Genomic DNA, 14,153 nt, shown 5'->3' with positions numbered 1-14,153 from the left:
ACTGAGGGAGAATTTTCCCCTAACCAAACTGTGGACAGCGAAGGTAAGCATGAGAATTTATAGCATCATGTGACCATTCTTAAACAATCACTCTCATTTTTACTTGTCTGTTATAAATATATATATAACCAAAATAATGATCACCAGCTAAACACACCAAAAATCACAGAAAACATTTTTTGAGGGACAATCATATGTGGAAAAAATCTCAAATTATTTTGCCAGAGGAAAAAAAAACACTTTCCAATTTGTAATCATAGTTCTTTTGATGTGTTTAGCTGGTTATCATGATTTTGGTTAAATTGTTTCACCAATACTGTGGGAATATTTTATTTGCTATAAATATACACGTAACATATAAGATACCTTGACTCTTTGAATCAACATGTGGCTTCATTTTTTCTTCCATTTTTAACCAATTTATTTCTGAGCGGAGTGCTTGAATTTCCAAAAGCAAGCTTCTCCTGTCTGCACCCTGAATGCAGTCCATTGCAGCTGCATGTTCAATACCCTATAAAACAAAGGAAACATGTCAATTACAAGCAGCAGCAAATCTTGAAAAAAATTCAAATTACATAATAACAATTCATGTTAATTGACATTTTCAGTTAGCAAATTTTAGTTCTCTGCAGATTTATTGCACCAGTAAAATTTAATTTTAAACAGTATTAGAAACATTGCTGGAAAATGAAATATGTATCCTATATTTCTAATCTTGCTTCTTTTCTCTATTTGTGTGATGCTGATATTAGCCTTATATACATAGCCTTATATACATAGCACATATTGTTGTAGCACATTTACAAGGGAGTGGTTCTTGTTAGATAAAAAATTACAGAGCTGTTTATCTAATGAATTATTAGTACTAGCAATTATTTCTGTATAGAATCCAGCTGGTAGTTTCACAGATTCCAAAAGATTCCCTTTATTCATTGTTAACTGAATTTTATTCTTTAAATATTTTTGTTTTACGTTTATGAAAGTTCTTCTCATTCCTGCTACTATATATCTCAGTACATCCAAGTGCTTTTCAATAATAGATGACAGCATATAAAGACCAATTGGTCAGGTTAAGTCAGGACTTCTCAGGTTGGCATGTATGTCATGTTCTCAGAGCCTTGGGGGGGGGGGGGGGCAGGGAATCATGGTCATCATTCAAGGGAAATACCTAGTAGCTGGATTCAAGGCACATGCTTAAAAGGAGCCCTGGAACATGGCACATGGCTGAGCATGCTTGCTGCAATGACTAGACTAGGTATATTGGTGGAGAGGGGGATATAAAGTTTAGGAGACATCCCATGGTATTTATGACTGAAGGCTCATGGCTCATGGTGCTAGGTTCCCAGTCCTGATTCCAATTGAGCTGAAGGTGCTAAGGAGCAGAAAGAAAAAGCTGGGCCAAAAACAACAACAAACAAAACCAACCAACTGATCCATCTAGTCTACTCAGTTATAAAAGTCCACACTACTGAGGTCATAGAAACTTGTACTTGTAATATGTAAACAGCCTAGAAACTTGACCACTTGCAGGATATAGTTTCTTATCCATGTCAGTTTTTGTTATCTTCCTATTCGATTCAATACATTCCTGGATACATGAGCATACAAGTTCCTCTACTTAACCCAACTCCAATCTTCCCGATGTTATGACCAAGTTTTGTAATAATCTAAACAACTAACAAAATTAGTAAGACTGTTGATTATACATCTAACCACCAAGGTCCCCATGGCCTTACTGGACAGCACTTGGCCACAAGCTACCTACGGACATCCACCCAGTTGATTTCTGGGGAGTTGTAACCTATTGAAGCCAAACCAGCTTCCTCAGCACCTATGGTGTTCTTAAGTTGTGCTTCTTTTATTTGCCCATTGCTTCTCCTTATCACTTTGCTGGATGATACCCAGCTGCTACCAACCTGTTGGCATTGACCTGGTTGGTTTCTGATAATTGTAGACTGCTGGTTCAAAGCCAGCAATCCCATGGCCAGTAGTGTTGCAGGATTTTGGTTCCTTTATTGTCCCTTGTTTTCTCCTTATCATCTCTCCTGTTGCCTCAGCTCTTGATGCAGAGTGTGTTTGTAATATTGCAACTCCCAAACCCTGTTTCTACCACTATCCTCTATCATAAGTGTGCTTGAATTCTGTCACAGCACTAGTTTCCACCATCTCTGCTGGTAGGTTATTCAGTGCATTTACCACCCTCCCTGTAAAGAAGTATTTTATTATGATTTCTCTGAACTATTCACCATCCAATTTAATATCATAAACCATTGTGCTATATGGAAAATATGTGCATGAGATATTGGGCACACGGTAATAGGCACAAAAAGTAGTTGAATTAGTGCAAGTAGTTGAATTAGTGCAAGTCTGAAACTTGAGAGTAGTAGTGCCAATCATTTGTTTTATTTAAAATTTCTTATTAACTGATTCAAAAAGATTCACTCGACACAGTATATAATAAAACATATGCAATCCACATAAACATATAACTAAACAACATTAAAAATAAATCACCATAAAAATATTGACGAAAATATTGGCTAGTAGACTTAACAAGGTGTTGCCGATGTTAATCCACCTTGATCAATCTGGCTTTATCCTTGGTAGGCAAGCTGGGGATAATATACGCAAAGTTATTAATTTGATGTGGGTTGCTCGACAACAACGGACCCCGATGGTGTTAATGGCAGTAGACGCGGAGAAGGAGTTCGATAGGGTACATTGGGGGTTTCTGTTTCATGTACTAAGAAAGGTTGGTCTGGGGGACAACTTCCTGACCTGGTTAGCAGCCATGTATGCCTCCCCTAAGGCTTGTATAAAGGTAAACGGCTCCTATTCTCACACCTTTGATTTGGGTAGAGGAACTAGACAGGGGTGCCCCCTATCCCCTCTTCTGTTTGCTCTCTTTATGGAGCCACTAGCAGCTACAATCAGGCAGTGCTTGGACGTTAAGGGGATTGTGGTAGGGGATGCCCAATATAAAATTTCGTTGTTTGCTGACGACATCCTCTTCACTTTTGCGCATCCTCAACTCACATTACCTATCTAGTCCGAGAAATGGGAAGTTTCAGTTCTATATCGGGCTTTAAAGTTAATATGACCAAGACTGAGATTTTAAATGTCTCCCTAACAAAGGATCAGGTTGATGGGCTTCAAGCCCACTTTCCTTTTAAATGGACGTCTCATAGTATTAAGTATTTAGGCATACACCTAGGGGCGGATTGGCAACAGTTATTTACTTTAAATTATGTACCGCTAATGGCGCAAACGTCTAGGGAGTTGGAGATATGGTGCCCTTACACACTATCCTGGCTGGGAAGGGTAGCTGCTATAAAGATGACCGTATTGCCAAGGTGGTTAAATGTATTTCAGACGCTCCCTATAGAATTGTCATCTAAATTCCTGAAAGTATTACATACTAAGATTTTTCATTATGTTTGGCGTCGACGGCCACCACGTATTGCCCGACAAGTTCTCTATCGTCCCAAAGACGAAGGCGGACTGGCATTCCCTAATTTCTTAAAGTATTATCAGGCTGCCCAACTTTGAGTGATACCAGAATGGTCTGCAGATAGGTTCCAAAAACAATGGGCGACTATAGAGCAGGCGGCAGGGGGAGACACCTCCCTGTATCACAGAGTCTGGGGGCTACCCTTGAAGGGTAGGGATAAGGGGGTCGGAAATCCCTTCACTGAGGCTACTTTAAGAATATGGAAAAAGTGTCGGCCTGTGTTAAAGGGGTCATGAGTTAATTTCCCCATTATTGCCTATAGGTATCTATCAAGATGGCTGCTCAGTTGATCAGATGGGGGGTTTATTCTCTCAATGGCGTAAATGGGGACTATGGTGCTATGGACAATTGATAGTGGACTTAAAAATTAGCTCGTTTGTGGATTTACAACGCAAATATGGCTTACCTGATAGCGAACACTACCACTATCTTCAACTATATCATTGCTTACAGAACTCTGCAATCAAGGCCAATATCGTGAGGGCAAGGACTGATTTTGAGAACCTGTGCTATACCACTACAGAATCCAGGGGGATTATTTCAAACATATACGCCTGGCTGAAACAGACCTCTACTACTCTCACGTGCCACCAGGCCGCATGGACTCAAGATCTGGGTATCCAATGGACTAATAAACAATGGTCGTGTTGTTATGTTAATCTTACTAAGTGTTCTATTTCCGCTAATATTGTGGAAACAAATTATAAAATAATGACTCGATGGTATCTCACCCCCTTAAAATTACACAAATTATAACCAGCGCAGGAGCCTAAATGCTGGAGGAACTGTAACCAAGACGGGTCTTTCCTACACATATGGTGGGAATGTCCCAAGATAATACCTTATTGGAAATGGATAGCTGACGTGATGTTCCAAATGCTGGGTATCACAGTCTCCTTACAGCCCAAAATATATTTGCTATCTGCATATCCGGTAGCATGGTCTTCTGCTGCCAGGACTTTAATTCATCAAGTGATATGTGCTGCACTTCAATCCTTGGCGGCACATTGGCGTAAGGAGATTTCACCTACTGCACAATCGGTGATTAAGAGACTATGGAACGTGCACTATTGGTATTATAGAAGAGCCCTACAGATGGATAGAATTGCAGCTCATATGAAAATTTGGGAACTATTCCTACGGTGGTACAAGCAATATTGAAGCCTCCATAGACAGGAACTTTGGACATGCCACACGGTGGAGTTGACTGTTGCATATATCATTCACGGTTGGCAAAAATTATCTTTGGAGTGAAATGTTTTGGGTCTGACCCCATGCCATATGTCTAATGCGGACCGCGCCCCAATGCACCAGAAGGAGGGGGGGGGGGGGGGGGGGGGGGGGGAAGAAACACACTTAGGCAACTCTTGTATGGTATACTTGATATTTTGTTGATCGACAATGTTTGATAATGTTTTCATGTTTTCATTCAGGAAAATGTTATCTTTGTTATTGCCAATAAACATTTAAATTACAAAAAAAAAATAAATCACCATTTATGTTATGTTTTCATGCATCTTTCAATGTAAAATTTCATCATCTTGTAATGTATTGAAGCCTGTTAAATATTTGAATGTTTCTATCATATCCTCCTTTTCCCCAGCAAAAACATTTTAAGTGCCTTAAACCTTTATTTGTACAGTTTGTGTTGCAAACCAAACCTTTTTATCGCTTTAGTAGCCCTTCTCTGAATGACTTCCATCCTCTCAACATCCTTACAAAGGCATGACTCCAGACCTATGCCCACTACTCAACATAGGGCCTCACTAATAACCTGCATAAGGGCAATATTATCTCCTTTTTTCCTGCTGATACCTCTACTTATGCACCCAAGCATATTGTTAGATTTTCTTGTTGCTTCATTGCTTTGACTGGATGCCTTCAAGTAATCTGTGATGATTATAAGCATCATATTACAAGTACAAACAAGTCTAGAAAGTGTACTCTGTTGCGTTGCCACCGCGGGACAAGTCCGCAAGTGGCCTCCCACCATCCTGCAGGCAGATGCCGGCTCAGTTTCTCCTTGCAGCTGGGAACAACTGCCGCTGTTGCTTGCCTCTTAGCGGCTGGGAGCTGCTGCCTGCCTCTTCATGGCCAGAGTGCAGCTGCGCTGCCTTTGCTCCTGCCACTGCTGTTACCATCCTCTTCGCAGCATGGATCACTACCGCTGATGCTCCTCCCATGCGGCGCCCTCCCTAGGCGCACATGCACGTTTCTGTTCTGGATTTTAAGGGCCCACAGCGGGAAAAGCCCCGTGTCCCCATTTGATGACATCAGTCCTGCAAGTCCTATAAAAGGGCTTCTCTGCCAGTTCCTCATAGTCTTCACAAGGATGCTCATGGTTGTCCATGGCTCTTCATCCTTTGAGGTCTTGCGTGGTCATGTTCCTGTCTTTATGGTCTTCATATTCTTTGTTGGATGTTCCTGACCTTCTTGTTCCTGTTTCATGTTCCTGGTCTGTTGTCAGTTCCTCGTCCAAGTTTTCTGAGTCTTCACCTTGTCCAAGTCTTCTGTCAAGTTCTAGATGTTCCAGTCCTCGTTCCCAAGTTCTGTCTTTCAACTCCCCTCTCATCTTTTCTCTAGGCGTGACACTGTTGAGGTCCTCGACAAGCCCACTGGTTGTGTATGGCGCATCTTGGCACAAAGCCTTTCTCTAAGTCCGTCTTTGCTGGGTCAAGTCCTTGGAGTCCATCCTTGTTTTAGAGTTCCAAATTTCAAATTCCAAGTCAAGTTCCAAGTTCCTAGACATGTTCCTAGTTCCGGTCTCGTGGAGCTTGTCCAGCCAGCGGATCTTCTTGTTCCAAGCCATGTTCCTCGTTCCAAGGGATGTCCTGGCTCCTGTCCTCATCCGAGTCTCAGTCCAGAGCCTTCATCCATGTTCCTCATCTCCAGAGCCTTCGACCACGTTTGTGTTGTGTCTTCAGGCTTTGTTTGTCCTGCGCTCAAGCCGTTCCCAAGGGGGAGGTCCGAAAGGTCTATTGGGTGGTCGGAGGGCTACCGTGAACACCAGTATTGCGTTGTTGGGTCTCATTCTGTGCGTGCAGGTTCAGCGGAAGCCCAAATGCTACGTTCCAAGACCAAGCTAGGTTCCAAGTGTAGCCTGTGCCTGGATATGCTTGCCTCCCACGGTGCCTAACTTGGAGCCTCATCTGAGGTTGTGTCGTGGTCCAAGGGCTTACATTTTCTCGAGCAAGCGACTGCACCCCACGCTCGCAACATACTCCCACTAAGAGAACACACATGGGTGTGACATTCTTGTATAGAGCATGTAATGGTGAGTGTGCGCTAATGCAACTGGAATGTGGAAAACCCAAACTTCATAAAATGGAAGGCAATAATATTTCCCAAAAAGTTTTCAACCATGATATTCAAAGTCTTCTACAATTGTAAACTTTAAAATCTAAACTCATTCTGTTTGACCATTTGTCTCCTGATATTAGGTCGCAGTCAGACAGATGAACACAATCTTCTCATAAGCCGTACTTGGGATACTTCATATATCACTACCTAAACAGGGGCAGTTTTTCTTGCCACTTTTTTTTTTTATTTTTGCTCTCCATCTTGGATCTATCACCCAACACACTTCCATGCTTGCAAGAGAATAAAAGTTCAACCTGGTAGCCTTCTGATGTGGTTTTATTGAAGAAAAATTTGGGCTAACTCAGCTGGCTAAAGGGCTTTCAGAGATATTGTCTTCAAGATGCATAATCAGAACCACTTCTTGGCCAGCAATAATAGCTGTGGTAGCAACTGTTTAAAACCACCACTTCCGTGGCATGTCTAGATGTAACTAATTTTGACAAAAGGGTGATTCAAGCCTAGATCTCCTTCATTTTAGTACATAGCACTACAGTCTGAGCCACAGGGCTTACTTCTAAAAGGAATGATTTTTAAAATAGTTTTGAATATCACAGCCTCACATGGTAAGTGATTACAGCAGTTATATACAGTATTAAAAAAAACTGCAGTAGCAGTCGTCCTTGAAATTTCCAATAAGCATACTTTTTGCAGGGCTGAGGCACAGCCAGAACTTGCACATATGGAGAAATGGTCTTACCTGTTTTTGCTAGAGCAGACCAGTAAGTCTGTACAAGTGGGTTATATCCCCCTACCAGCAAATGAAGGCAGAGCACAGACTTTCGCTGTGATATCATCGCAAAGCAGAGAAACTCCATTATACCCCTGACAAAGCACTAAGAACAAACTGCATTAGTAAAACTCAAAAAAAGTAAACATGCTTGGAGAAAACAAACCTCCAATATCCACCCTCCTATGAAATTACTGTAGAAGAAAGATTACAAGAAGAGAACAGGAGAGGCAACAGAAAAAAGGAGGACGATTTGCAGCAGTATTTACACACAGTAGCTGTAAATGAACCAAGTCGACAATATTTTCCGGGAGTGTCCTGAACTGGTATAGCAGGATTCATGAAAAGAAAATTAACAGGCAAGACAATTTCTCCTTCCATTTCATCCTGCTACACCAGTCCACTGATTTTGTACAGGTGGGAAGTATCAAAGACCAATTAATGAAGGAAGGGAGAAGTAAGGGCTGCTCTTAAGGACACCAGTCTCATAAGCTGCGTCCTCCATAGCAAGGACATCTAAGCTGCAATGTTCCACAAAGGAAAGCAAAGACAACCAGGTAGCCACATTGCAAATGTCTTCCTATGCCACAGCAACTGCTTCTGCCCAAGAAGAAGATTGTGTTCTAATAGAATGTGTGTGATTACGTTTAGGAACCCTAAGCATGTAAGCAGAAGAGATCATGTTCCTAATCCACTGTGCTATGGTAGCCTTAAAGATTGCTTTGTCTTTATGCGGCCCTTCAAACAAAACAGGTTGTTCATTTTACAAAACAATTAATCACCCCCAATTAACGGAGGAAAACTTGTTGTACATCCAGAAACCCTAAGAAACCTGTTTACTCCCTGACACTGCCTTAGAAAAGGCAGGCAAAGTGACTTGACTAGTTCAAATTGAATAATGAAACCACTTTAGACAAAATGGAAGGTACAGGTTAAAAGGATGCAGAATTAGAAGATATGATTGAGAAAGGATCCCTAGAAAACAAGCTTGAATCTCTGAAATACAGCAGGCCAAACAAATCACCACCAGACAGTCTTGAGGGTAAGATCCTTCATAGCATGCTTCAGGGATTCAAAGAGCGAAGTGACTAATGCATTAAAACCATGTTGAGGTCCCAGTGAGGCATCAAAAATCTAAAGGGCGGATGAACTCTCTTAACACCCTCTAGAAAATGAACCACATCTGGATGAGCTGAATCTTGCCCCTGTAACAAGAAATAGTCGCAACCTGAAATTTCCAATAATTCAAGGCCAACCCTGCTTGAAGGAAGGCTGAAGGGAGAATCAGAGCGCCAAGGACAGGCCAACCGGGACTTGCAGAAGGCTTCAAAAACATGCCAAACTCGAATATGAGCCAGAGAAATTGAGACTTTTGAACCTTCGACAAAGTAGAGATTACTGAAGAGGAGTAATCCTTTTTTGTCAAGCAAGACCTTTCTACACCCAAGCCTTAAGAGAGACTGGAGAATGATTGTCCATGAGTATAGGACCATGTACCAACAGTCCTCAAGCTTCCGGAAGGTGCAGAGCAGGGTCGATATGAACTCTGACCATATCAGCATGCTATGGTCTCAGAGGCCAATTTGGAGCTATGAAAATCACATTGCTCATGGTTTCGATCCTGCACAAAACTCTGCTTATCAGAGGCCAAGAAGGAAAAGACATAAAGAAGGCTTCTCACTGGCCAAGGCTGTGCCGTGCATCCATTCCCTTGGAACCGAACTCCCTGTGATGACTAGAGAACTGAGGAACCTTGGCATTCTTGCGAATGGTCATGAGGTCCATGTGAGGTAAACTCCACTGGCGAGCCACGTGATGAAAGGCATCTTGGCTTAATTCCCATTCGCTTGGATCTAGAAGATTCCTGCTCAGAATGCGTTCCTGCACATTTTCTGCCCTGCAACATGAGCTTCTGATAACAGTTCTAGGTTCTCTTCCACCTATGGGAATAGAAGATCCATCTCCTCTGACACTTCCTGACTGCTGGTTCCACCCTGTCTGTTCATGTATGCAACTGCTGTCACATTTTTGGATAATACCCTAACTGCCTTCCTCCTGATCAAAGGAAGGAAATGGACAAGAGACAGTTTTATTGCTCTGGTCTCCGGGTGATTGATGGACCAGGATTTTTCTTCCGGAGTCCAGAAACCCTAGATCATCTGACCCAAACAATAGGCCCCCCAACTGGATAGTCTTGCATCCATCGAGACCAGAATCCAGGAAGGGGCTAACAGACTGACCACTCCCTCCTCCAGATTAGGTTTTAAGAGAGCATCTACTGAACCACTGGCAATGGGAGACATACCTGTTAATCCTGGAAGAAAGGGGACCCCCACGACAGGACAGACAACTGCAGAGGATGCATGCGAATCCTGGCCCAGGATATTATATCCAGAGCTGCCGCCATGGAGCCTAGAAACCGAAGATAATCACAGACCATTGGGTTTGACCATGCCTGGAAATTCCGAATCTGTCAAATTAACTTGTTCCTCTTTTCTGACATCAGATATATTACTGACCCAATTGCATGTTGAAGTTTATCCTCAGGTACTCCAGAGACTGAGAAGGAGTAAGCTTGCTCTTTGCAAACTTGACTATCCAGAGCAAGTTTTCTAAAACTTAGACTGCTCTGTTGGATACCTGAACACCTTCTTGATAAGACATCATTAATATCAGCCAGTCATCAAGGTAGGGATGAACCAGGACTCCCTCTTGCAGCAAAAAGGCTGTCACTACTACCATTACCTTGGTGAAAGTCTGCAGAGCCATCGCCAAACCAAAAGGAAGCACCTTGAACTGAAAATACTACTGCAGAATACAAAAACAGAGATATCTCTATTTTCTTTTGTCCAATGGGAATATGAAAGTAAGCCTAAATATGTCTTCTTACTCCCAAACTATTCCGGCTTCTTTCTTTCTTCTCCCAGTTCCTGCTCCCCCTGTTTTATTGTAACTTTCTTGCCTCTCTCCACTTGTTAAATGTTCAAGGTTATCACTCCCCTTGTTACTTGTAAACCAGCATGATGTGATTTTTTATCATGAATGCCGGTATAGAAAAGCTTTAAATAAATAAATAAATACGATTTTCATTTACCTCCTTTAAAACAAGGGCTGTCCTTCTTGGGAACCACAAAATAAACTGAACAACAACTGAGCCCCCTCTCCTTGAAGGAACAGGCATTACTGCCTTTAATAGCTGAAGCCATACTAGAGTTTTGAGTACTGCCTTCTGTTTGACAACTGAAACAGAGGGAGAAACTATAAAGGTACTGGAAATGGAAGCAAGATGTTTGAGGGCATAACTAAGGTGAATCACATCCAACATCCATTGATCTGAAGTTACTCAGCTCCATTCTTGGTAAAACTGCTGCAAGTGAACTTCTACAGGCAAAACCAATAAATGGACCCACCGAGTCAGACTTAGGTCTTCATAAACTGCAAAAGAACTGACCCCTTCCTTTCAAACCCTGGAAACCCCAAAAGGAATAAGGAAAGGATTGTTTCCTTGGCCTATAGCACAGAGAATCACAAAGCTGGCCTCGACTCCAATCAAAGCAGAAGAAAAATCATGTCTTATCCTCAAGGAGTCTCTGGGGCTTTGGATCCCCAAATCCTCCCCCAAAATAAGCTTGCCTTTAAAAGAGAACTTGCCCAGGTGAGACTTTGACCAAGAATCCTCAAACCAGGTGCAAAACCAAATAAACCTCCTAGTTGCCACCAAAGACACTAATAACCTGGAAAATACCTCCAGTTATCTGTCATCAGGCATCTGTCAAAAAGGCTGCTGCAAATTCCATTCTAACCACATCCTCATTCCTTAGAAACTGCTGAATCCAGTGTAAGAGGGTTCTGACCAGAAAGTCACTACAAATTGAAATTTAGACCACCAGAGCTATGAAAGTAAACAGATGTTTCAATGGAAGTTCAATCTTTCAATCCTCGGGATCTTTAAAGAATCTTGGCTCCCTCAACTAAGATCATAGTCCTTCTAGTGACCATTATTACCATAGCTTCAACTTGAGGTAACATAAGAACATAAGGTATGCCATACTAGATCAGACCAATGGTCCTTCAAGCCCAGCATCCTGTTTCCAACAATGGCCAATTCAAGTCACAAGTACCTGGCATATACTCAAACATTAAATAGATCTCAAGCTATTATTCCTTACTGAGTAATGGAGAAATTACTTACCTGATAATTTTGTTTTCCTTAGTGTAGGCAGATGGACTCAGGACCAATGGGTATAGGGTGCTCCTGATAGCAGTTGGAGACAGAGTCAGATTTCAATCTGAAGTCAGCACTACAAATACCCCTGCATGAAGCTCTGCTCTTCAGTATTCTCCTCGAAAAGCAATTGTGGATATATGAGTGTTTGAATAACTTGATTAACTTGAACTGGTTGAGGTGAATTTTAGCTGGAGACCGCCAGTGCACTCAACCGAAAAATGCCGGCACCCGGCAGCTATGGGTGTCCTAACTAGAGGTAAAGCGTGACTTACCTGTGCTTGTCTTGCTCTCGGGGATTGTCACCCGAGGTTTCCGTAATCTGAGGCAGCTGTGGGTGGGATACTGAGTCCATCTGTCTTCACTAAGGAAAACAAAATCATCAGGTAAGTAATTTCTCCATTTCCTAGGCTGTAGCAGATGGACTCAGGACCAATGGGATGTACAAAAGCTACTCCCGAACCGGGCAGGAGGCTGCCCTTGCAAATGCTGTGTCCTCCTGGGCCTGAACATCCAGGTGGTAGAACCTCGAGAAGGTGTGAATGGAGGACCATGTCACCGCCCTACAGATCTCGGCAGGTGACAGCATCTTGGTTTCTGCCCAGGATACTGCCTGGGCTCTGGTGGAATGGGCCTTGACTTCTAGAGGTGGAGGCTTGCCTGCCTCTATGTAGGCCGCCTTGATTACTTCTTTGATCCAGCGGGCTACGGTTGCCCGCGAGGCCGCTTCCCCTTGTTTCTTCCCGCTGTGAAGGACGAATAGGTGATCCGTCTTTCGTACGGATTCTGATCATTCCAGGTATCGGACTAGGAGTCTGCCGACGTTAATATGGCGAAGGAGGCATGAGTCTTCCGAGTCCTTATGCTAGTCTGGAGATGGCAGCGAGATGGTTTAGTTTAGATGGAAATGAGAAACCACCTTTGGAAGGAAGGAGGGTACAGTGCGTAGCTGTATGGACCCCGGTGTGAATCTGAGGAATGGTTCCAGACAGGATAGTGCTTGAAGTTTGGAGATGCGATGGGCTGAACATATTGCCACTAGGAATGCAGTCTGGCCAATGTTTTATTCGCTGTACTTCCATGTCTAAAGAGTTTACTTTGAAAATTTAGAATGCTTTGCACCTCACGTTGATGAAAAAGTTGATTGCAATTTTTTAACTGTATCAATTTGCAATTTAATATCACTATCAAAAGTTCTTATATGGCGAGCCTTCAACCTTGTAAGTGCTAAGCTCAATTTTAAGATTTTAGCATCTCTAGTTTTATTTTTGTGTGCTATATAAGCAATTATCTTACCTCTCTACACAGCTTTGCTAGCTGCCCAAAATAATTCCTTTCCACATAGTCTTTCTATTTTAGTTTAAGAAATTCTCGAAATTCAGCGTCATGATAAAGGGTAGAAGGCCCCATTTAAAAGCTGTAGATTGAGACATCCTAGGGCTAAATCCATAAAAATGGTCAGATCTCTGCTTTCCTAACTTTGGAGGATAATGGAGCAGAAATAAGGATGCAATTAATATGGGAGTAACTGTTACGTGATTTAGAAAGTAAAAAAAAATCATATATGTGCGGGCCCGTGCCAAATGACCGGAGCCTGTGGGTGACCTGGGGCCGGGCCGTGCACACACGGATGCATAGACGTCGCCTTTTTCTGATGTCATCGGGGACGGCTGGCTCCCTGGCAGTCCCTGATGATGGCGGCAGCACTTGGACGAAGGGCATCAGCCCAGGCTGGCCTCTTTTGGGCGGGCTTCTGCTGACACGTCACTGGGAGCGGCCGGCCCCCCAGCTGCTTCTGATGACGTGTCGGCGGCGTTTAAAGGGCTCAGCGTTGCCCGTGGGCGGCCCTTTTTTTTTTTTTTTTTTTTACCGGCGACTGCGTTGTAGGTGACTCAAACATCCGTTTCTTCTCACCGCAACTCACACCAGCCTCGGGTGGCAGCTTTCCTTGCCTTCTGACGAGAGGCTTTAACTGCTGCTGTTTTCCCCGTTCAGGGCATTTAAAAAACAACAACAAAAAAAATCAAGGAAACCGCGATTTTGCAGCCTGGAGTGGTCGGCACAATGGTCCGCTCCCCCCCTCTTTCTTTCTTTTTCCCCCGATTTGAAATTAAAAAAAAAAAAAAAAGGGGGGGGGGAGAAGAAAAGTAGAGTGAAGAAGAGGGAGAAGGAGAAAAGAAGAGGAAAGCAGGCAGAAAAGAGTCCTGCTGCCACGAGGAGACGACAGTCATCTTCAAAACACCAGAGGTTCCTGATCCAGTGAGTGACAGGGTTCGAAAGGGGCTCGAGGGGGAGGCTTCCCATGCGAAGGGGAGGGCTATCCGATGGAG

At 43.0% G+C, this 14,153-nt stretch overlaps 1 protein-coding gene across 5 annotated transcripts in view; it reads right to left on the bottom strand.

The window, feature by feature from the left end:
* AKAP9 (A-kinase anchoring protein 9) overlaps positions 1-14,153 on the bottom strand; it is a 687,299-nt gene that overhangs the window by 79,557 nt on the left and 593,589 nt on the right. For all 5 annotated transcript variants that reach the window (XM_029588843.1, XM_029588844.1, XM_029588845.1 and 2 more), the window contains one exon: positions 367-511. In XM_029588843.1, the coding sequence (XP_029444703.1) occupies positions 367-511 (145 nt within the window). The remainder of the gene's footprint in view (positions 1-366; positions 512-14,153) is intronic.

The sequence above is a fragment of the Rhinatrema bivittatum genome, chromosome 2 (genome assembly GCF_901001135.1).
Source record: "Rhinatrema bivittatum chromosome 2, aRhiBiv1.1, whole genome shotgun sequence".
Classification (NCBI taxonomy): domain Eukaryota; kingdom Metazoa; phylum Chordata; class Amphibia; order Gymnophiona; family Rhinatrematidae; genus Rhinatrema; species Rhinatrema bivittatum.
The sequence above is the reverse complement of the archived record's forward strand: the minus strand, read 5'-3'. Positions and strand labels throughout refer to the sequence as shown.